Raw genomic sequence first — 22,779 nt, forward strand, 5'->3', positions numbered from 1 at the left:
CTTTGGAACTCTGCATTCAAATGGGTATATCTTTCCTTTTCTTCTTTGCCGTTAGCTTCTCTTTTTCCAAATTTAAAACATACTATATAAAGTTACTGGTGATTCAGTGTTTAAGAATCTGCCTGACAGTGCAGGGGACACAGGTTCGATCCCTGGTCTGGAAACTAGAATCCCACTTGCAGCAGGACAATTAAGCCCTTGAGCCACAGCTACTGAGCCCATGCTTCACAACAAGAGAAGCTATCACAATGAGAACCCTGTGCACCACAACTACAGAATAGTCCCTGCTGGCTGCAGCTAGAGAAAGCCTGCACGCAACAAAGGCCCAGTTCTAACTAATTATTTTTTTAAAAAAGCAAAGTTACCATCATCAAAACAATGTGGTGCTAGCATAAGGGTACTCCAATGGATTAGAATTGAGAATCCAGAAATAAACTCTCATATCTATGGTCAACTGATGTTCAACAAGGATGTCAAGACCATTCCATTGGGGAAGAATAATCTCTTCAACAAACTGCAAGGAAAACTGTATATCCACATGAAAAAGAATAATGCTGGACCCTTACTTATACTATATACAAAAATTAACTAAAAATGGATCAAAGACCTAAATGTAAGAGCAAAAAGCATAAAATTCTTAGAAGAAGCAATAGGGCCAAATCTTAATGACCTTGAATTTGACAATGGCTCCTAACTATGACAAGATTAGACATAATACAGTGTGTATTTCCCATAAACAAGGACATTCTCTCCCATAAACTCAATACCATTATCAAAATCAAAGAATTAACATTGATATGGTACTATTATCTAATCTAGAAACCTTAGTCAAATTTCACCCACTGTCCCACAAATGTCCTTTATAGAAAAAGAAAATGTTTTGTTTTCTATTCAGGCTCACATGTTGCATACAATTTTTAAAAAATGAAAACACAGGTTTAGACATCAGGAAGTGAAAGCCCATCACCCCGACCCTATTCCCCAAAGACAAACATGGTTGACAGGTCTTATATAAATCCTTTCAGAAATTTTTTCAATGCATATACCAACACACAATACACATATGTTAGACACATTTAAATGAAAATGTGACATTACATACATAATATCTACAGTTTGTTTTTTTATTTAATTTTACTTATTTATTTTTGGCTGTTGTAGGTCTTTCTTGCTGCAGGGGCTTTTCTCTAGCTATGGCAAGTGGGGATACTCTAGTTGCGGTGCATGGGTTTCTCATTGTGGTCGCTTCTCTTGTTTCAGAGAACAGGTTCTAAGGAACGTGGGCTTCAGTAGGTGCAGCACATAGGCTCAACAGTTGTGACTTGTGGGCTCAGGCTCAATAGTTGTGGCGCACAGGATTAAGTGCTCCACACCATGTGGGATCTTCCTGGACCAGGGATCAAACCCACGTGTCCTGCATTGGCAGGCGGATTCTTTACCACTGAGCCACCAGGGAAGCCCTACAATTTGTTTTTAGTTAATATTTTTACCTTTATACATCATCCTTTTTAAAGTTTGCATGCTTTGATAAGTTATATCCTAATTTAATTAATCTCATGTTAATGGACACATAACATTTCCAATTTTTAACTGTTGCAGAAATACGATATAATAAACATCTTTATTTACCTTTAAGCACCCATGCCATTATTTCTAAAACTAATTTTCTAGACGTAAGTGATCGTCAAGTATGTATTTTATAAATATGCTTGGAATCCATCATCTTTCTATTTTCATTAATCTTGCTTTCTTTCTCCTTATTCTTTGTTTTGATTACCCTAATCACCTCCTAACTGCTCTCTGCCTATAGATTTGCCCAATCCATTCCATCCTACTAAGCTGCCAGATCCAATCACTGTTCTGTTTAAAACTGCCGGATACTTTCAAGACAATTCACTGAGTATGGCACTAAAGCTCTTCGTGATTTACATTTCTTTTTGCATCTCTCAATGTTTGGTCAAGAGCGCAGTGCATTTCAGTCACACTGAATTTAAATCACACTCTCCCACCGGTGTGCCTTTTAAGCTATTTCCTTTGCTTGGCATATTCTCCAGATTAACTTCTATTCGTCCTTTCAGACTCAGCTCAGAAATCACTTTCTCCAGATGCCAGTCTGGCCTGCCCACTGTGGGGCGCTCCCAGAGTAACTTTTCCATGTCACTGTCATGGCCCTGTCTCACTGTGTTCACCTCTACCTCTAACCAGACTGGGACTACACTTTGCAATTTGGGCTTACCAGTCCTCCCACAGTATCTGATATGTAGCAGGTGCTGGGTAGATATTTGATAAACAATGGAATAAGAAAGGAAATTATCAGGGAGAATCTTACCTTGCTTCAAGTCACACTTTAGTACATTCAAACAGGAACTATATCTCATTGGAGAAGAGAAATCTAGGAATAAAATGAAGAATATTAGTGGTAGTGAAGAAGGAATTCATAGGGCCTGGACTCCATCTTAGGCCTGTTCATGCTGACCATGCTCGGCCACCTTTCCAATGGACTCTGAACTCTGTGTTTAGTGCCTATGAAAAGCAACAACAGAAGGATAAGACCCCCTTCAGACAGGGGAACCTTGAAGATCATATCTAGGTTACTCATTGCCTAAGAGAAAACATACGCTAATCACCCCTTCCTCCAGACAGGCCATAAATTTTTCTGTATCTATCGGAGTGTAACCTCGGGCTTATTGATTATTGGCTAATTGTTTGACTGTTTGAGCACATGAGCACATAGCACGTGAATGATGGGGTTATTGGGATTGTATTTTCCTTGATTTATGTAAGTCTCAAGGAATTTGGGGTGGTGGGTTCAGACACGTGCACATGGGGTATAAGATTTTCACAAATGCTGGTGGGGGTCCTTGGCTAAGAGGGGACTCTGCCTTGGGCCCGCCGGTATAATAAACTGCACTCCACTATCTGCATTGTCCTTCTGAGTGAGTTTGTTTCCCGGAACGCGTGGCTATAACAGTAGCACTAGGAACTATAGGAGAAGGAGCCACTGATAATTATAATCAATCATCCAACAAGCATTTCCTAAGCAAATGCCAGGGGCCAAGCACTACTCTAGTCCCTGGGGACATGACAAGAGAGAATACAAAGTCATGGCTCTTTTGGAATCTATATTCTCCTAGGATACTGTGCTGTGCTATGCTTAGTAGCTCAGTCGTGTCCAACTCTTTGTGACCCCATGGACAGTAGCTCGCCAGGAGCCTCTGTCCGTGAGATTTTCCAGGCAAGAATACTGGAGTAGGTTGCCATGCACTCCTCCAGGAGACCTTCCCAACCCAGGGATCGAACCCAGGTCTCCCACATTTCCGGCAGATTCTTTACCATCTTAGCCACCAGGCACAGATCAAGGTGAGGATAGGGATATAGTACAAAGATAAATTTTATCTTTCCCTTCAAAAAGCCTGTGACCTAGTAAGGGAATATATAGAGATATAATTGCACACACAACAAAACAGAATATGTGATCATTCCAAAAACATTAATTTCCTTCCCAGTCGACAAATGTTATGGAACATCTATATTAGGTACCATCAGTACATGGTAACAGATATGACTGTTGCCTTCAAGGCACTTCCAGTATGGTAGGAGACAAAGATGTTTTCTTAAACCTCATAAATAAATGTATTACTATTATGTACTTTGAGTACTGTCATATAAATCAAAACACCAATAACTATGAGAATATAGTTTAGGAAGGCTTCCCTGAGGAAGTAGAGAATGCTATGAGAACAAAAAGAGAGAAAGAGAGATCAGGACAATTTGGACAGTTTTCCTAGAGGAACGGGTATTTGAATGAGCTTTAATAGGGAAGTTTTATTCTGCAGAGATGGAAAAGAGGGGACTTCCAGGCAGAGAGGAACATCAGTAAACACATTAGTATGGGGAAGCACAGGCTGGTCTTGTGTGTCTAAAGGGAAGAGTGAATGGGACACCAAAAGAGAATGAGGAAAAGACAATATTATGAGGAAAAGCTAGAGAGATTGATTGATTCCTCTATCCAAGAGTTTAGACTTTGTTAAGTTAGTGGTTCCCCCAACCAATAGTCATATCCATCTGAATTAAAAGTTCAGAGGGAATTTTGTGGGTGAGCTTCCATTGCAGGAAGTTGCCACCAGAAGATTCCATAGGAGAAGGCCTACCTTCCCTATGGCCAGTGTTTTTTAATTTTAGAAGTTCCTGGGGTGATTGTGATGCTCACTTGGCCAACTTTAGGGACCACAACTTTATATAATAGAGAACCACCAGAGGCTTTCAGCAGGATAGAAACATGATCAATCCCACGTTTTATGAAACATAACTCTGGGGACAGAATGATGGACGATCACAGACGGGGGATTAATTGGCAGGCTATTGCAATGGGACTGCAGAGAGAGGAATAGTTCTGGAATAGGCCAACAACTGTGGGTAATAAGACAGATGTGAAAGAATTTTCAGAGGCGAACAACAGGACTTGGTAACTAATTGGCTACGGGGTTAAAAAGGGGGAGAGAAGGAAAAAGATTAAGGTGTTAGGCTTGGGTGATTGAGAGCACAATGCTATGATAATATTGCAGAGAAGAACATAATGGCCTGCCTCAAAGGATCCTGCCCCTCTGGGAATTGTTGAACTAAAGTATCTTTGTTCAGCCCATGAAGAGATAATCTGACCCTGCCCACCTGTGAATGGCTACCGAAAAAGAAGAGATTAACACACCCCTTTCCAAAGGCTGGCCCTTCCTGGAGATGTTTTGCAAGACTTAAGACCCTTCTTCCTTTACTTCCTCACTGCCTCTCCCTCGATTCTGCCTTCAGACTTTCGTCCTCATTGCTTCTCTCCCTCAGGCTCTATTAAAAAAAAAATGGCATCCAGGCCCCTACCAGATGATTATTTTGAGACATTAATCTGCCATCTTCTCAGTCAGCTGGCTTTCTGAATAAAGCCCTATTGGTTGCCTCAACACCTTATTTCTCAGATTTATTGGCCTCTCACTTGGTGAACAGAGTGAGCTTGAACTCAGTAACAAAAACATGATACTGTGGCCATGATGAAATGGGGAACATAGGAGTTTGGCTTTCTCTGTGGAATGGAGAAGAGTTTGGTTTTGAACCCAGTGACTGTTATGACCTAATGGGCCTATTACCTGGCCTCAGAACGGGGTCCTGGTAATTATAATTTGGGGGAAGTTTTCCTCTGTTCCTTGCATCACCTGTGTTTATTATTGTCTATGGCTTTCATGCTGGAGCTTTCCTCAAATGTCCAGTGATCCTTTGTTGGGGGAGTCATGATGTTACAGGAAAATGGGGCAAGAGAGGCTGATCAGGTCCCACGTCTCAGATGAGTCTCTGGAATGCACAGGCAAGTGAGGGTCCTGGCTTTACCCAGCAAAGAATTCAAGAGCAAGCCATTGTAAAGTGAAAGCAGATTTCTTTAAGAGAGGGATACACACTCCAAGGGCTTCCCTGTTGGCTCAGCTGTAAAGAATTCATCTGCAATGCAGGATACTCAAGTTAAGTCCCTGGCTTGGGAAGATCCCCTGGAGGAGGACATGGCAACCCACTCCAGTATTCTTGCCAGAATTCCAGGCAACCCCCCTGGTGGGCTACAGTCCATGGGGTCACAAAGAGCCGGACACAATTGAGTGACCCACACTTTCACGTTCAATGTATTACCAAAAGCGTACACTGAACCTCAATGTCTACTGAAATTGAATCTTCCACTATCTTCGACTTAGTAGGTTCTAACCATTTTTTGTTATCTTCAAGGGTTTTGTCATTCTTTTAAAGGTTGTGCCTTGCCCTCTTCCCTCCTGTTTCACAGGCAACCTAGCTGTACCTCACTTTAGGAGAATAGAGAAAGATATAAAGTATTGGCATCTAAAGTCCTTGTATTAGTCAAGGTTTCCCAAAGAAACAGAACCAGCAGAAGATATATATATATATATGTATATTAGATGGAGGTGGGAAGAGAGATTTAGTTATAACAAATTAGCTTACTCAATACACAGGCTGGGAAGTCCCATGAACCTCTGTCTATAGGCTGGAGACTCAGGAAGCTGGTGGTGTAAGTCAGTCCATGTCCAAAAGTCAGGGAACCAGGGGAGCCAATGTTTTAAATCCCAATCCAAGGGGTAGAGAAGATGAGATGACATGTCCCAACTCCAGCAGGCCAAATAGGAAGCAGAAAGGAGTGAATTCCTTCTTCCTTCCTTTGCTTTTTTTTTGTAATCAGGTCCTCAACAGATTGGGTGATGCTCATTCACATGGGGAAGGGCAATTTACTTTAGAGTAAATTTACTTTAGGGTACTTTAGAGTTCATCGATTCAAATGCTACTCTCATTCAGAAACACTCTTACACAAACCCAGAAATAATGCTTAATCTGGGCATGCCAGTCAAGTGGCCAGTCAAGTTGACACCTTAAATTAATCATCACAGTCCCTGAGGTCCTTGAAGGCAGATGGTCTCTTTTTTTAAGCATTTTTATTTTTAACTTGGTTTCTCCGCAGGCGTTCTCTAGTTGCAGCGAGTGGGGGATACTCTCTAGTTGCAGTGCACAGGCTTCTCATTGCAGTGGCTTCTCGTTGCTGAGCATGGGCTCTAGAGCACAGGCTCAACAGTTGTGGCACATGGGCTTAGTTGCTCCAAAGCCTGTGGGATCTTCCGGGACCAGGGATTGAACCCCTGTCTCCTGAATTGGCAAGCAGAATCCTCACCACTGAGTCACCAGGGAAGCCCCAGCAGATGGTCTTTGTTCCCAGTATCCAGCACAGTAAACAGCTGATAAATATGGGCTGACTATGCAAGTGATGTTAATTGAGCACACCCCCATATGTGTAATCCAACTTCTATTACAATTTATTTCTATATTAATCTGATTAATTGTGAAGTATTGAAAATTTCCCTAACAATCACATTCTCTTCCTATGGGCAATATATTGCACATCAGTGATCTCTACACTGTAGCCTTTTAGACTTTTGTATTTCCTTTCCAGATTTGCTACACAATTGTAGTAGTAGTATAGGAAATGATAGTTACTTATCATGATTTGGTAAAAAAGAGGTAAGAAATTAAACCACATGTATATTTTTAATTATTTATTTATTTATTGGCCATGCTGCATGGCATGTGGGATCTTAGTTCCCTGATCAGGAATCAAACCTGTACCCCCAACATGGAAAGCTTAGAGTCTTAAGCTGGATAACCAGGGAAGCCCCCAAGCTGGATTTTTAAAAATTGCTCTTAAGTTTAGTTTTTGGTATTCCCACAATTAAACATTTTCAAATGCAAAACCTGGAAGGGGATACTCTTTATAAAATCTCCTTTGGAACTTAAAATTTAGATTTCAACAATTAGTAGTAAATGGTTAATATTTATCTTGAAAATATACCTTCACTCTCCTAACTGATTCAAAATGCAATCAGTATTAAATAAATATGAATTTTTATAGATCAATACAAGCCTTTATTATTATATGTAATAAAGAACATATTCTACAGTTTATATACATATAATTAACATTTGTTTAATTGGGATCAGATGAAACATTTTAAAACTTAAAAATGTGTTGGAGAATGTTCTCTCTTCTTTTTGTAAATTTATTTTTAATTGGAGGATAATTGCTTTACAATACTGTGTTGGTTTTTGCTGTACAATAAATATGTATTTATTGAATTCCTTCTATATGCCTAGTACTACTCTGGGCATTAGGGAGATAATGATAATCTACCAAAGGTTGTGTTTGCTTCTTATTATGGAAAAATGTAAATATATACAAAGCTAGAGAATATAGTGGGCTTCCCTGGCGTCTCAGTGGTAAAGAATCCACCTGTCAATGCATGGGACATGAGTTCTAACCCTAGGTCGGCAAGATCCCCTAGAGAAGGAAATGGCAACCCACTCCAGTATTCTTGCCTGGGAAACCTCAGGAGCCTGGCAGGCTACAGCCCATGAGGTCGCAAAAGAGTCAGACACAACTTAGCAACTGAACAACAACCAGAGAAGATATTATAAAGGACTCCTATCTACCCATCACCCAGCTTAAACAATATCAACTCATGGCCTTCTTTCATTGACAGACTACCTCTCCATTCCCTCTCATATTTCTTTGAAGCAAACCCAAGACATCAAATTGTTTCATCCATATTGGTATACAACTCTAAATAGCCATGATATACAATTATATATTCATTATAACCATAATATCATTTTCCCACCTAAAAATTTAAAAATCCAATAATCTGTAGCTTACATTTTAACAGGGGAAACAAGGAAAAAATAAGTAAAAAATATTAGGTAATAATGACAACAAATAATGCCCAGGTGATGGGATAAAGATTGATTTTTCTATTGGGTGATCAGAGAAATCCTGCAAGGTGACATTTGATGATGGATGAGCATAACAGGAGGGGGCAAAGCACAGGACTGTCTAGAGGAGGAGTCTTCCTCACTGAAGTTCCAGCCAATGTAAAGATCTGAGGCGGAGCTCAGTGTTCAAAGAACAGGAAAGAGGCCTAGGAGTTTGGGAGGACTAAGTGGAAGGAAGAGTACAAGGATATGATTTTGGAATGCTCACCTGAGGCCTTAAGAAAGGACTTCAGACCTGACTCTAACCAGGTGGGATGGGCAGCGTTTGGAGGATTCTGAGCAGGGGAGAGATATGACTTGACTTATTGTTGGGGGCCAGAGTGAGGTACTCCGCCCGTGACAAAGGTCATGAGGAAGGAGGCTCGACATACGCAAAGGCGGGATCGAGCCTCAGGAGTCCCCCTGGAAATCCTCGAGCGTCTACCCCCATAACCAGAGCCTGCCTACTTTACTACTTTGTGCTCTTACCTACACCTCTGACTTTACGGGGGGCTGTCCCCCACCACCTCTTTCGGAGAAGGAGTTAACCTAGAGCTCCAGTCAATAAAAACTCTTGGGTGTGACAAGAGTGTTTTAACCTACAAACTCCTCTGAAGGTTCTCTAGCCTGCCTGACAGGCTCGTCGGGCCACATGTGAGCTCACAGCTTCCCAACCGTGAGAGGCACGAGATGCTTTAAACCCTCTAAAAACAGGTTCTTTAGAGAAGTTAGAAAACTATAAGTATAGTGGGCTAATTAGAAATTGTGTTGGTGAAGGGTTTTTCATTTGTTGAGCCAATGTTTGTTGCTAAGTCTCCATATCCCCTGCCCTTACACACATTAATGAATATATAGAAGGAATAAGTATTAACCTTTGATATTAATCACGTTAGACCTTAGGCTAAGTAAATTCTTTCCTTAACTAAAACCCACTACACCCTCACCCTGTAGGAATGTAACTTTATTTGGGTGTAACTTTATTTATCTGTTTTGAGAATAATCAGCCCTGGAGAAATAAGTGTCCTGATTGACTGACCGCTGTCACAAGGAGAGGGTCGTAAATAGTCAGCAGGCCCCCCTGGCCAGAAGATGATGTAACACCCCTAAGACCTCTGTATACATTTGTCTGAAGCACCTGACTTTAATAAAAGTCAGGACTGCTGTCCCCACGTGACTTTTGTATAACATCTCAGTGTATAAAAACAGACTCTGGAAAATAAAGAATTGGGATCAGTTTCTCGAAATACTGGTCTCCCCATGTCGCTCTCTCTCTCTGGTTGAGTCTCCATCCGGAGCGCGGAACCCACCATGCTTACTAATTATGCCTGGGCTTCTAAGATCCGACCGGGGAGGCCTCAGTGTCTCCTCTCCTTCGGGAGAACGGAAGGATGCCTGCGGCCTATGTAAGTGGTGCAAACTTCTTGTCTTGAAGTTTTATTGGTCTCCCGCGTAAACCAAGCTACTCAGCCTCTTTTCTCCACTGAATTTTCCTACTGAGCTATCCTCATCCTATTACTCTTTATATCTTTGATAAAATATTTAAATAAATAGGTCGCCGACGCCGTCCCCGCTTCGAATACCCTGGATCAGCCGGGGCAGGACCCCGGCAACTTATGATTATACAGGAGCATTCTGGTTGCTCTGTTAAGAAGGCTGTATAGCAGGACATTTTAGGAGAACAAGTGTCTGAAACAGGGAGCCCAACTAGGAAATGATTGAAACAGTCCAGGTGAGAGCTGGTGAGAAGGTCATAAAGGTCATAATGAATTAGGGTAGTAGCAGTGAAGATGGTAAGAAATAAGTCATTTCTCAGTAAGTTTAAATTGACAGCTAATAGAATTGGTTGATAAACCAGAGTAAAAGATAAGAGACAAGGTAAGTCAAGGTTAACTCCAAAATGTTTGGCCTGACCAAGGAGTGCCATTTACTAAAGTGAGGAATACTGGAGGAAGCGCAGGTTTGAAGTAATTGAGCATGTTAAGTTTGAGATGCCTATTACACACACATCCAAGAAAGACATCAAGTTGATAGATAGCTAATTCCAGAGTTTCTGGGAGAGATGAGGGCTGGATCTATAAATTTGGGAAATATCAGTGTGTAGATGCTACTGAAAGTCATGGGACTGAACGAGAATACCCAGGTAGTGAGGGAAGATGGAGAAGAGGAGAGATTGGGAAGAAAAAAGGATCCGGCTGAGGAGCCTAAGAGGCCAATGAGGTAGAGGAAAGCCAGAAGAGAGGATGCCAGGAGCCAGAGCTGCTGTGAGATCAGTAGGCTGGAGACTGAGAAATCCCTATTAGATTGGACCCTGTGGTGGCTACCTGTGACCTTGGCAGATGGCTTCATCGTGTGGATAAAGACAAAAGCTTAAGGGTAGTGGACTAGAGCATGAATGGAGGTGAAGAAGTGAAAACAGGGTGCAGAGAAGTGGGGTGGCAGCTGAAGAGGGAAGTAAAGTCAAGGGAGGTTCTGTTAGTTTTGTATTTTTTAAACTGAAGTTATTACAGCATGTTTGCATGCTGATAGGAATGATCCAGGAGAGAGTAAAATACATGATTCTGGAAAGAGAGGAGTAATTGCAGGAGCAAAATTCCTGAGTGGGTAAGAAAGGACAGAGAAGCTAGTACACAAGTCAGGGAGATACCCAGGAACACACCACATCCATTTCTACAGGAGAGAAGGTCGAGTATGCAGGGAAAGATACAGGCACTTGGACAGATTTAGTGGTTGGAGGACATGGCCATTCTCTTCTACTGTTTCACCATGAAACAATAGGCAAGGATGTCAACTGAAAGTGAGGATTTGGGAGATGGTTTTGGTTTGCAGCAAGCAGATAAATGCAAGAGGCAATGACTACGGGACTGCAGTAGGGCAGTGTGGAAGGCCTGCTTGAGATGTGTGCTCTGTGAGAAATGATCTTTAAGTCAAACTTGGATGATGTTGTTCCCCTCTTTCCACAATCCAGTACCTCTCCCAGCACTGAGGACTATATCTTACTACAATTAGTCAGCACAACGGTTCATTGGTTATTATATAATTTATTATTCATTAATGCACATCATCATTCATTCACTGAATCATATTTATTGAGTGCCAGGCACCACTTAAGGTAGTAGGGCTACATCAGTTGAACAAAACAAACCTCTGACCTCAGAGAACTTCTGTTCCATATCTTAAAAGACAAGAGCCCTCATCTTTGGTAAATACAACTCCTCAGTGAAAACCAGTGAGGAGGTGGAAGTTTCATATTTAAGTACGCAAAACTAAAGTCACCTAAATCCTAAAAAGAATACCAAGGTGCCATGATAGATGTGGCCAGTAAAGGGGTGAAGGACATGCAGTCTGCCTCGGGGAGTGCATCTTTCTTTCTTTCCCACTGGTGCTGGGCTAGGTCCATGGAAAGCAGCCAAGTGCAGCAGACAGAAGAGTAATATGGTGGAATTTTTATCTCTAGTGTCAGAGCAAGGATCCATCATTATCTCCAGAAAAGCATGAATTAATGGACCATCATAACAAAACAGGGTCTGCTCCATCCAAATTCTCAGGACGACATAAACCCCGGGAGATACAAGTTCCTTTCAATTTAGGAATATGTCTGAAAGGCAAACAGAGCATACCCTTGAAAGGGCTTAACTGAGGGCATCTCCTCACTCCACCTTCCTTTTTTCTTACCCGTTTTGGCCTTTTCTTCCTTCCTCCTTCTTCTTTACTAATTTTCATCTGCTTTCCATTTTTAATGAAACAAAGGCTCTTAGAACCACTAGCTCAGGAAGCCACTGTTTCACTATAGGCTGGTCGCTGGGATTCTAGGAAGAAAGCTGGCTCCCTTCTGACTTTGGGCAGGAAGGTGCGAGAAGAGTGGATTGGGAGCACGGACTGTGAGTTCCCTCCAGAAAGAGATTTGGATCCTCTTTTAGCGACCTCAGACTTCACAGCTCTGGTACAAGGAACAAGAATAAAATGCTTGTCCAGAAAAAGAAGTCAAGGGAATTCCCTGGAGGTCCAGTGGTCCAGTGGCTTTCACTGCCAGGGCCTAGGTTTGAACCCTGGCCGCGGAACTGAAATCATGAAAGCCATGAAACAAGGCAAAAAAAAAAAAAGTCAGAAATGGAGTGAATGTGCTTTGTGCTTTACTCCTCTGCACTAACAGTTACTTCTTATCTGTTGTTTTGAAAGCGGAATACTGAAACATGACAGTGTTTTTGTTCCACTATTACACAAGTAGCGTGCCCTCATGCTATACCCCTCTTTGCACAGTAGATGTCAGCCTCACACAGCCTTTCTCTTTCTGACTACAGATTCCTAAGAAAACTACCCTTTTACCCACCCCTTCCCTGGGTAAAAAGATTAATTTCTTCTCATCTCAAGCATGAAATACAATAGTAAACAGTGACCCAGTAAACAGTGATTCTGGAAACAGAGTTGTATTAAAGTACCTGGAAAGGACTGTGGGACTATGGGAAAAGCGTACAAGTAGAGGGGTAGCTGCTGCTGCTGCTAAGTTGCTTCAGTCGTGTCCAACTCTGTGCGACCCCAGACATGGCAGCCCACCAGGCTCCCCCTGTCCCTGGGCTCTCCAGGCAAGAACACTGGAGTGGGTTGCCATTTCCTTCTCCAATGCATGAAAGTGAAAAGTGAAAGGGAAGTCACTCAGTCATGTCCGACTCTTAGCGACCCCATGGACTGCAGCCCACCAGGCTCCTCCATCCATGGGATTCTCCAGGCAAGAGTACTGGAGTCGGGTGCCATTGCCTTCTCCAGTAGAGGGGTAGGGGACAGGTTAAAACCTGTGGGTCTCACTGAACAAATATCAGGTGTGATATCAAGGTGGGGCTCTAGCACATTTATGATATCAACTCAAGAAGATTTGGACATGGCCTGATCAAAGGTCTTCGTCTCCCTCAGGTGAAAGAAGCTGAGGAATCAGCAAGTAGCTGCAGTGTCCTGGGAAAAGATCTCTGTGTAAACCACTGATATCCTGTCTGTCCAAAGGTGCCCTATCTTTGTCCTCAGATAAGACATTTCTCCGAGCCTCAGCTTCCTAACATTTAAAAGAGGAAAAAATAATAGTCTTGTCTACCCATAGTATTTAATGAGAAAAAAATCAAGATATTGTGCAGAAAACAGTTTGTAGATAATATATTATTTAAATATGGATAGTAGATTTAAAGTTATAAAGGCAAATGTACATTAGTTATTAATAAAGAAGAATTCAGTGCTCAAAATTGAACCTTCAGTTAATTATTCTTACAGATTTTTCTCAACATATCACAGGAAGAATCTTTCTTGCCTGACTTCCACGTTAGCCATGTGGAATTTTGACACACTTAGAATTTATTTCACAAAAAGATCCCAACCTGGAGGGAGCCATATAATATGCATGAATGGTCTTGTGGAGGGAGAAGGGGTAGAGATTCCTTTTCTAGCTTTTACATTATACCATTAGTAGACAATCATAAGCCACTTATAAACTTCAAGTGCAAAAGAAATAGAAATATTAATCTTCAACAACGCTTTCTTTCCAATTGGGGGTGCTTAACTGCATTCCACGCTTGTATTTGATCCCATTCCTCTCTTAGCTTCTTAGTTCATAAATTGAGATGGCTAAAGCTTACCATATTGTGGTCAGTTAGCACCAGTTTAGGCAAGAGACCTTGAATTAATCACATTCTTATTTTATCTCATACTAAATCTACACATTTTGAATGGAAACATTACTGAAAGAATTCATATTTGAGAGCAGAAAGACTGTTTTATACCTTGATGTTGAAATTTGAGCAGAAGTTTCCAAATGAAATTACTGATGCTCTCTGATGTCATGAGGAAAGGCCAAGAGCAATTCAAATTTTTTTTATTTCTCATGACTCATCCCCTCCTGTGGAGTTTTGGGCTACATATTCCCTGCCTTGTCTGTTCGTCTGCTCCTTTTGTTAAGAAAAAAATCCTTTTTGCATCACCACCCCCCCACCTTTTTTTTTTTTTGCTGAGGCTTTCAATTTATTGTATCATGAACTGCAGAAGGAGAAGCAGTTGAACTCTCAACCTTTGAAACCTCTTAATACTTGCTGAGTGGTCAAGGGGAGTAGAAAAGATTGTTGATTGGACTTTACCCCATTTGGAAAAGACCTTCCTACAACAGCTCAACCATCCCCACTTTAAGGAATTAAGTATTTACTTTTCTTAAAATCCAAAATCTTTTGGAACATTCTGCAGAAAGTAAGGCCAAATTTCCACACTTAGTGACAACTTGGGAACTTTCTTTTTTAGACCCACTTTAAACTCAAGTGCTTTTGCATAATGTATGTAACACATATTCAAAATAATTTCATTTTAGATTTATACTTTTGTCTGCTATATTGCTTTCTGCTGTTTTTTCAGAGTACTTTGCAATTATAAATAGACATCATTGCTCTCACCTCAGGCAGGAGTTTCTGGGTAGAATTCTTCACAGAAGACTAGATACAATATCAATATGGAAGTAAGTCATCGCTTAACATCAACAATCTGCTTCATGATCAGAGAGGTGCTGATAACTCCCCACCTCCTCTCTGGTCTGCCTTTCTAATAATTTCATTATGCAAAAATATAATATTAGAAGCTATAAAAGGCCCCATTCCACCGGATTTTGTGTCATTTTTTTCCTGGGACCAGGGTTGAGAGTTTGTGTTTTTTTTTCTGTTTCATCTAACACTAAATATTAGTAAGAGATACTTCTGTTTCCACTGTACTCTTCAAGGCTGCTCACAATTATACTAAATGAACTTCTTTTCCATTAGTCTTAATTCTTTCCACTCCCCTTTCCCACCCCCGATTTCCTCCTATTTTCAGATACTTGAAGATAACGTCCCTACTGCCTTCTCTCCTTCAAACCTTCCAGACATAAATATTTTAATACATTCGCCAGTGTATTTCTGATAGCATTGAAGTGTGTGCACAACCGGTCCCTTATTTATAAAGCCCACGTCTGCTGAATGACCTGTAATGCTATACCAGCTCCTGGACTCTCCCGAACAGTCGACCTGGGAGGATTTTACTTCCACTACTTACAAAGAGAAAGATGGAGACAAGGGAGAAGATCGACTAAAGCGAAATCTTTTCATCCATCTTGTCGGTGATCTTTGGGGACTGTGTGCTGCTATTTACATTGAACAGGAGGGAGGAGACGGAGGATGGAGAGCAACGCTGGAGGTGGGAGGCGGAGCTATCCCAGCACTTAAAACCCCTCGCTAAAAGGGAAGCACGTTCGTTTGTGCTAGAGGCACTCTTCTGGAACCACGAGGGATAGTGCGGTCTGTGCCCTGAGGATTGACGGAGATCCGAAGAAGGAAAACAAGGACAAGAAAACAAGCGAGACAGAAGAGGACCTCTGGAGAAAGCGGAAGGCAGGAGACGGGAGGGGGAAGGAACCCACGCCAGGTGGAAACAGGACCCGGAGCAAACCGGTCGGGTCCACTGAAAGAGAAGAAAGTAGCGGAGGATCGCCTTTTTTCCTTTCAGTTAATGAAAACGACTTTTATCCTCATAAAAGGCTAAGGGGAGGTAAAGACAATCTCTGTTTTCTTAGGGGTATAGCTGAGGGAAATCCAGACTACCTCTTTGAAGGTCTGAAATAAGCCACTGCCTGGTACACAGTGCAAAACGGTCCTGCTTTCTGAAGGCTACATCCCTTTCAGGAGAATTCCAGCCAGAGTAGCTGGTGCAGTTCTATTTTTACATTTAAATGTCTGTGTCTCCCCCCTCCCCCGCCCCCATTTTAACAACACTTTCCTTGTTTGTAAGCACGAGTGACAAGAAAGTGTCAAGACGGAATAGGTATATTTGGATCGTTCGCTTTTATCTGCCTGGGTCTTTTATTTTTTTTAAAGAGGGTAGGAGTGGTCCTTATCACGGAAAAGGACGTTTCCAATTGAAAGGCTCTCTCTCTAAATATATTTACACCCATATGCATTTAGAAAGAGAGATCCCTTTCGGAGGTTGAAATCCTGTTGAGAAACATGGAAAAAGGAACCAGGCACCGGAACAACACTGAAAAGAACCACCCAGGTGGGAGCGAGTCGCAGGAGGCTGATTCTGGAGGGGGCGGAGTGGCCCTGAAGAAAGAGATTGGATTGGTCAGTGGTTGTGCTATCATCGTAGGTGAGTCCAATTCCTTTTCCCACCGACCATTCCTCCCTGTCTGGTGGTCCTTTTGTAGAACCTTAATCCCTCAGTCCCCCAGCCCCGCAAAGCACTGTTTCTGTGTCCTGCTCCCTTAGAAAAGGGTTGTCTTTGACCTGTGCTTTCGCCTGCACAAACGGATTAAGTTTGAGACGTATAGGAAGAGCTGTATATCATACATCTCTTCCCCCAAACCAGTCAGTTCTGTCCAGTGTTTGGGGAATGGAGCACTTAAGGGACACACTCCTGGCTGATGGTCAGTGTTGCCTGCAAGCTTGTTGAAAATATAGGTCTCTGGACTCTACACTGGAAGGTTGATTCCAGTGATTTAAGGTAGGACTGGGGAACCTAGATTTTTAACAGGCTTTTCTGCAGCCATCTCCTTAACAGGCTGTGGATTGGCTTTTGAGACATATTTAGGAGCTATTTGGTTTTACTTTATATGAGACTGTGGGTCTAGGGGGTGTGTAATAAAAATAGCCACAACAGCAGTATAAGGATGCCTTGCCTTTCTCTAGCTTTCCCATCTTATCCAGCACTTTCTCTTGTGAAGTAGATGTGACAGGGCTGTTATTCCCATTTCATGGTGAGGAAATAAATTATGGAAGAAAAGAAGTGACAGATTGTACCTTTCTGTAATTGTGTAGTTGGCAGCTTCTCTCATTGCTTAGTGGAGTTGTGTAATATCCATGTCTCTTACCTCATGGAAGACCCTATGAGGTTCTGAAGGGAAACGGGAGTAATTAGAATGGGGAGTCCGGCTGAAGGCTTTGAAACTGGGGAGCATCAGTGTCCCCGAGAGAGCCAGTGCAGGCCACTCCAACCCTGTAACTGCACTCTGCCAGGCAGGGGTCCTAAATATGGCCCTGTCTCTAGACAACACAGTCCTCTTTCCAGACAGCCACTGTAGATGGATGTGCAATGCTTCATTACTGCCTTTACTCCAGAAGGTGAGAGTTTCTTCTGCTGTCTTTGGGAGAGGGCCTTACCTTTTCCCCAGAGAAAGGGGTACCGGACAGTTAGGCCAGATCGGTTTCTGTGCAGACTTCCTATTGAAGGCTTGTAGAAATGGCAACCCACTCCCAGTGTTAATGCCTGGAGAATCCCAGGGATGGGGGAGCCTGGTGGGCTGCCGTCTGTGGGGGTCGCACAGAGTCGGACACAACTGAAGTGACTTAGCAGCAGCAGTGTCCTGATGCCCACAGACCAGTTTCTCTGGATAACCCCATGGTCCTCATGGTAGCACAGAAGCATTTTGGCAACTAGGCAATGCTGACATTGGAGAACACCCTTGAAATCAAATAATATCAGTACAGTATTCAGATAATCCTCTTCACCTCTGCACCCAGGCTTCAGTGTTATCTCCACTCAGCTTTCAAAGTGGAATGCTGCTGTATCTAATTGACTCTGGTAGGTTTCCAGGCATCTACAGTTACAAGTAAGGTAATGTTATTTTAAAATATTATAGTCAGGATTTTAATCTCTCATTACCTTTTCTCTATCTCACCTTTATTGCAACTGCTCTAAAAAATGAGATCAGCAAAGTACTCAATATGTACAGCACATGCCAATTTAAGGTCTATAAATAGCCCAGAGCTATTACCTCTTTCACAGTTTGACTGAGAGGATTAAGTATTTTCCTTCCTTTGGGAAGATTCTGATTCATACACAGATGTTTACACCGACACACACTCGAGCACAATCAGACCTCCTTCCTGCCTTCAAAACCAACCTCCTTCAAAGGTTGAGGATATTTTCCTATATAATGAGCTTTTTTTTGTTTCTTTCTTTAGCATTTTTCTAAGACTGTGAAGAAATGGGAGTGTCCAGGTGTAAGAGCTATGGCTTTTAGTTGGGTAAATGCTACTAATGATTTGTCCACAACCTCATGGATAGCACTTCAGTGTAAGAGTAGTCCCAGTGCTCCTATTGGTATTGTAGCAAGAAGAGTAATAACTCTGGTATTCTATGGTGAAAAGAGGCCCCAAATATGTGATTTCAGAGAAATCAGGATATTATTCCAAAGTGCAAGAATCCTTGTAGAGTTAATAGTCATGATTGTATCTCCAATTAAGCTGAGACACACATTTCCCCTTTAGGGTGTTGTGGGGGCAAAATCCTTTCCACTTCCCCTGCTGTGTGGCTGTTGATTTACAAATGTGCTGAGTAGCTGCCCTGTCCTCTAGAGGGGTTTCCGAGTAGATGACAGTGATTCAGGTTTTTTCAAGACCAAATGCAAAAATAGAAACGGCATTCTGCACATGAAATTCAGTGATCTAGTGTTCAGTATCAACACTGTGGAAGAAAGAATTCGAAGGTACAGAGAGAAAGGAAATTTCCTAAGTGAGTTAGATCACGAGGTATGGAAAAATAGCAACTGCCCCAAATTGATCTCATATCTAGTTAACTTAGGGATAAGTTAAACTATGTTTCATAAAAGGTTGTAAAAGTTTCATTCACCATCAGCATCGATGATTTAAAATAGGAATATCATAAGGACTTCCCTGGTGGTCCAGCGGTTAAGAATCCGGCTGCCAATGTGGGGGTTACGGGTTCGATCCCTGGTCTGAGAAGATTCCATATACCTCAGGGCAGCTAAGCCCGTGAGCCACAACTACTGAAGCCTGAGCACTGCAACAAGAGAGACCACAGGAATGAGAAGCCCGCGCATCACGTGGAAGAGTGGCTTCCACTCACCACAGCTAGAGCATGCCCATTCATAGCAACAAAGACCCAGTCCAGCCATAAAGAAATAAATAACACTTTTAAAATAGGAATAACAAGATGGTCGGTGTTACAGAAATATAAAATGAACCAATAGAAGATGCTTGCTCTAGAATCATTTATAATCTGATCGGAGAGATAAGTTTTATATGCATTAGACAAAGAACGTTGGAAATTTATGATACAGTTGAGTTACTTAAGGAGGAAAAAGTTAGGTGAATGGTGAGAAGCACAAAGAAAGAGAAGTTCTTGCTGAGAACTAGATTAAGAAGCCTCTTGAAGGACATGGAGAAAGATGGAATAGAGAAGATAATTCTGGGAGATTTGGTAGGTAGAAGGACAACAACTAAACTGTTATTTCCTTGAGCAAAAAAATGTGTCGTATATGTCTCTGAATCTTTAGTGCTTAGCAGAGTCCCTGACTTGAAATAGTTACTCAAATGATTGTTGAATTTAATTGACCGTTTGACAAAAATGTGAAGACAATAGGAATAAAGTGTTTTTTTGAATGGCTGTTGGGAACCTAACTTGAAAATCTTTTAAGCTAGGAATAGTTTCATCAACTTGGAAATGAGGTTGTCCAGTTTTAATTTTTAAACTTCACCTTTGCCCTAATTTAACCAGGCTATTGCTCGCCACATATTTGGCCAAAGAAACCTGTTGGTAATAGGTGAACTTAGATTTCTCCTTGAATGTGGACCCCCCCTCAAAATCTAAAGAAAGTATGAAGGAGCCACAAAATTCATTAATTAATGCTATCAAAGCTACTGTTATTATTAAAAATTTATTATATGCCAGACACTTGTCCAATTGTCAAACATATATTCTTTTTTTTTTTTTTTGAGTATGTATTTATCTGGATGCACCAGGTCTTAGTTGCAGCATGTGGAATCTGGTTCCCTGGACAGGAATTGAACCTGCACCCCTGCATTGGGAGCATGAAGTTTTAGCCACTGGACCACCAGGGAAGTCCCACATTGTCTTATTTATCCTTCACAATAATCCCATATGGTAGGCACTTCTTAGCCCTTCCTCCACATAAGGAAATAGAGGCTCAGAGAGACAAGAAACTTGGTGAGGGTCACACAGCTGAAAAGTATTAAAGATTCAGACCTACAGCTTGTCTAAATCCTAAATCAAACTCACAAGCATTATTCTCTACTCTCAATTGTCATGTCCTAAAAGAGGTGTTTGCCTTCAGATCCTGTGCAGAGGTCCTTATTTGTTTTTATAGACGAAGCACTCAGTGTTGTGTTCCCTGCAAGGAAGTGTCCCAATGTAAACAAGATCTGAGCAATCAGTTGAGAGTAGAAGAAGTACCAGTACAGCTGCAGGAAGACTTGGTGGGGGGGTTGGAGCCTGAGGTGTGCTGGCTCCATTACTGCAGGATGTGGTCAGCACAGACCGCGCTTCCATCGACTCTCCCACAAGCTCACTCTTCCTCTCTGGACCGGCATTCTCTACTGGAAAAACCAGAGCTTTACATAAACTCTTTATATATATTCCCTTATTTAATCCTGACCACAATTCTGTGGAAATAGATATTATAACTCGGTTTTAAACATGGGGAAATGGAGTCACAGATCCTGGAGGACTGACTGCCGAGATCTTCTGACTCCAGAGTCAAAGCTCAGCCATTCCCTGTTTCCAGTCGGTAACCAAGGGAGGAGGGAGGAAGGTTGGTGTGTCTTGTGTGGTGGGGGAGTGGGCCATGCAGGACCATAGTCCTGACACTGCAGTTGGGAAAGGACATGGGTATCTGATACTGGAAAAGTTGGGGGAAAGCTTTTTTTAAAGGCTGTTTATCAACAAAGAAGCATACTATAGGTATAACCATGCTGAAATGGCACTGGGCTGATTTGGAAATATTTCAGGTCCAAAAGATTTTCAGACCCATGTATTTTTACACCATTTTAGAAGATGTTACATTTTAGTCTCTGATTTAATGTATTAGCTTTCTAATCCCCCAGATGTCTATTGGATATTAACCAGAGGGCTGGAGTGTGAAAATTCTTCTCAAATTTGTACTTCAGGTTTTTTTTTTCAACATGAGAGGGATTAGGATTTGGTTCATTCAGGAGGAAAACATGTTTGAAACTCTCATTGTTCTCAAAGAAAACTTTGAGACAGAAGCCAAGTAGGATACTTTTCAAAACAAACACATCTTGGTAAACAGAGAGAGGTTATACTTAGTGGTGTAATAATAATAAGTAGCTACCATTTACTGAGCACGACCACATACCAGATCAGTGCTTTATGAATATTCTCATCTAAGTCCATGAAATAAGTACTGTTAAGGAAAGGGTAGAATTGAATGAATGAATAACTGGCAGTGGCAGAGCCGGGATTCTCACTCAAGTCATTGAACTCTGAAGCCGCTAGGCTTAATCAAAATGTCCCACAGGGTGGCTGGAACCAGGGATCCTGTTGCTTCCTACCTCCAGGGACCAGGGAGCTCAAGGAATAATCTAGTTGAGGCAGGGCTGCTGGCAGGGCTACAATATGCTCTCTCAAAGAGCAGAGTTATGCAGAATAAATGACTAGCAGGAGACACTTAGGGTACGGGAAAGAAAATAGAAACCCAGCAGGTAAAAAAGATGTCCAAAGAAACAGAATCAAACAACCCATTCTATTTAGAAAAGCAACAACAACAAAAACACCCTGTACCCAGATCAGATGACCTTCTCAGAGAGGCCAGCACCACATATACACACCACTTTTTCTGAATTAAATTGGCTTATTGAAGTGGCATGGCGGTATGGGCATCCTGGGTGAGACTTTCAAGTTGCCCAGATACCAGGGTTTTCTGCTCTCCTCTGCTGGTTAATCCAGCAGCAGAGCTGCCTACCGAGAAGGCCTTAGGAATGTCTGTTGTTGCTCTTGTTGTTTGTTATTTTTTATTTGTTTATTTGTTTATTTTTGGCTGCACTAGGTCTTCATTGCTGCCTGCTGACTTTCTCCAGTTGCAGTGAGTGAGACCTTCCCATTGCAGTGGTTTCTCTTGTTGCAGAACATGGGCTCTAGAACATGAGGGTTTCAGTAGCTGTGGTGTATGCACTTAGTTGCATGTGGAATCTTCCCAGGCCAGGGATTGAACCTGTGTCTCCTGCTTTAGCAGGCGGATTCTTAAACGCTGGGCCACCAGGGAAGTCCTTGTTTGGTTATTATTGTTTGGAGATGCTGCTGCTGCTAAGTCGCTTCAGTCGTGTCCGACTCTGTGCGACCCCATAGACAACAGCCCACCAGGCTCCCCTGTCCCTGGGAGGTATCACCCCTCCAGGTGAGAGGGTATCAAAAAAACAGGAATGAGCAAATAACCCCAAGAATATATCCTGAACTATCCAAAACAACCAAAAGGAGTTCATCCCTTCTAATTTTTAACTCCCAGCTGAGAGAGTGCAGAGCAAGAAAGACCATGCCTTGTTCCCCTCCCAGAACATGTCTGCAAAGGAGGCCCCCTGGGCTCTTCTCCCTGGAAATCTGTAAATGACAAAGTGCAGGCTGCTCCCTGGCACAGGTGTGGAGGCTCCTGGTCACAGGATTCTGATCATCCTATATTTGAAC

At 42.1% G+C, this 22,779-nt stretch overlaps 2 protein-coding genes across 2 annotated transcripts in view; one reads left to right on the forward strand and one right to left on the reverse strand.

Annotated features, from left to right (window-relative positions):
* Window positions 1-15,470, reverse strand: part of RNF212B (ring finger protein 212B) — a 55,361-nt gene extending 39,891 nt beyond the window's left edge. Inside the window, exons 1-2 of the mRNA XM_027553284.1 lie at window positions 15,382-15,470; window positions 2,330-2,392 (exon numbers count right to left, since the gene is read on the reverse strand). The gene's annotated coding sequence lies outside the window, so the exon portion shown is untranslated. The remainder of the gene's footprint in view (window positions 1-2,329; window positions 2,393-15,381) is intronic.
* A 79-nt stretch (window positions 15,471-15,549) lies between these two features.
* Window positions 15,550-22,779, forward strand: part of SLC7A8 (solute carrier family 7 member 8) — a 52,549-nt gene continuing 45,319 nt past the window's right edge. Inside the window, exons 1-2 of the mRNA XM_027553279.1 lie at window positions 15,550-15,873; window positions 16,287-16,470. Coding sequence (XP_027409080.1) covers window positions 16,329-16,470 — 142 coding nt within the window. The 5' untranslated portion in view covers window positions 15,550-15,873; window positions 16,287-16,328. The remainder of the gene's footprint in view (window positions 15,874-16,286; window positions 16,471-22,779) is intronic.

The sequence above is a fragment of the Bos indicus x Bos taurus genome, chromosome 10, assembly GCF_003369695.1.
Source record: "Bos indicus x Bos taurus breed Angus x Brahman F1 hybrid chromosome 10, Bos_hybrid_MaternalHap_v2.0, whole genome shotgun sequence".
NCBI classification, from domain to species: Eukaryota; Metazoa; Chordata; class Mammalia; order Artiodactyla; family Bovidae; genus Bos; species Bos indicus x Bos taurus.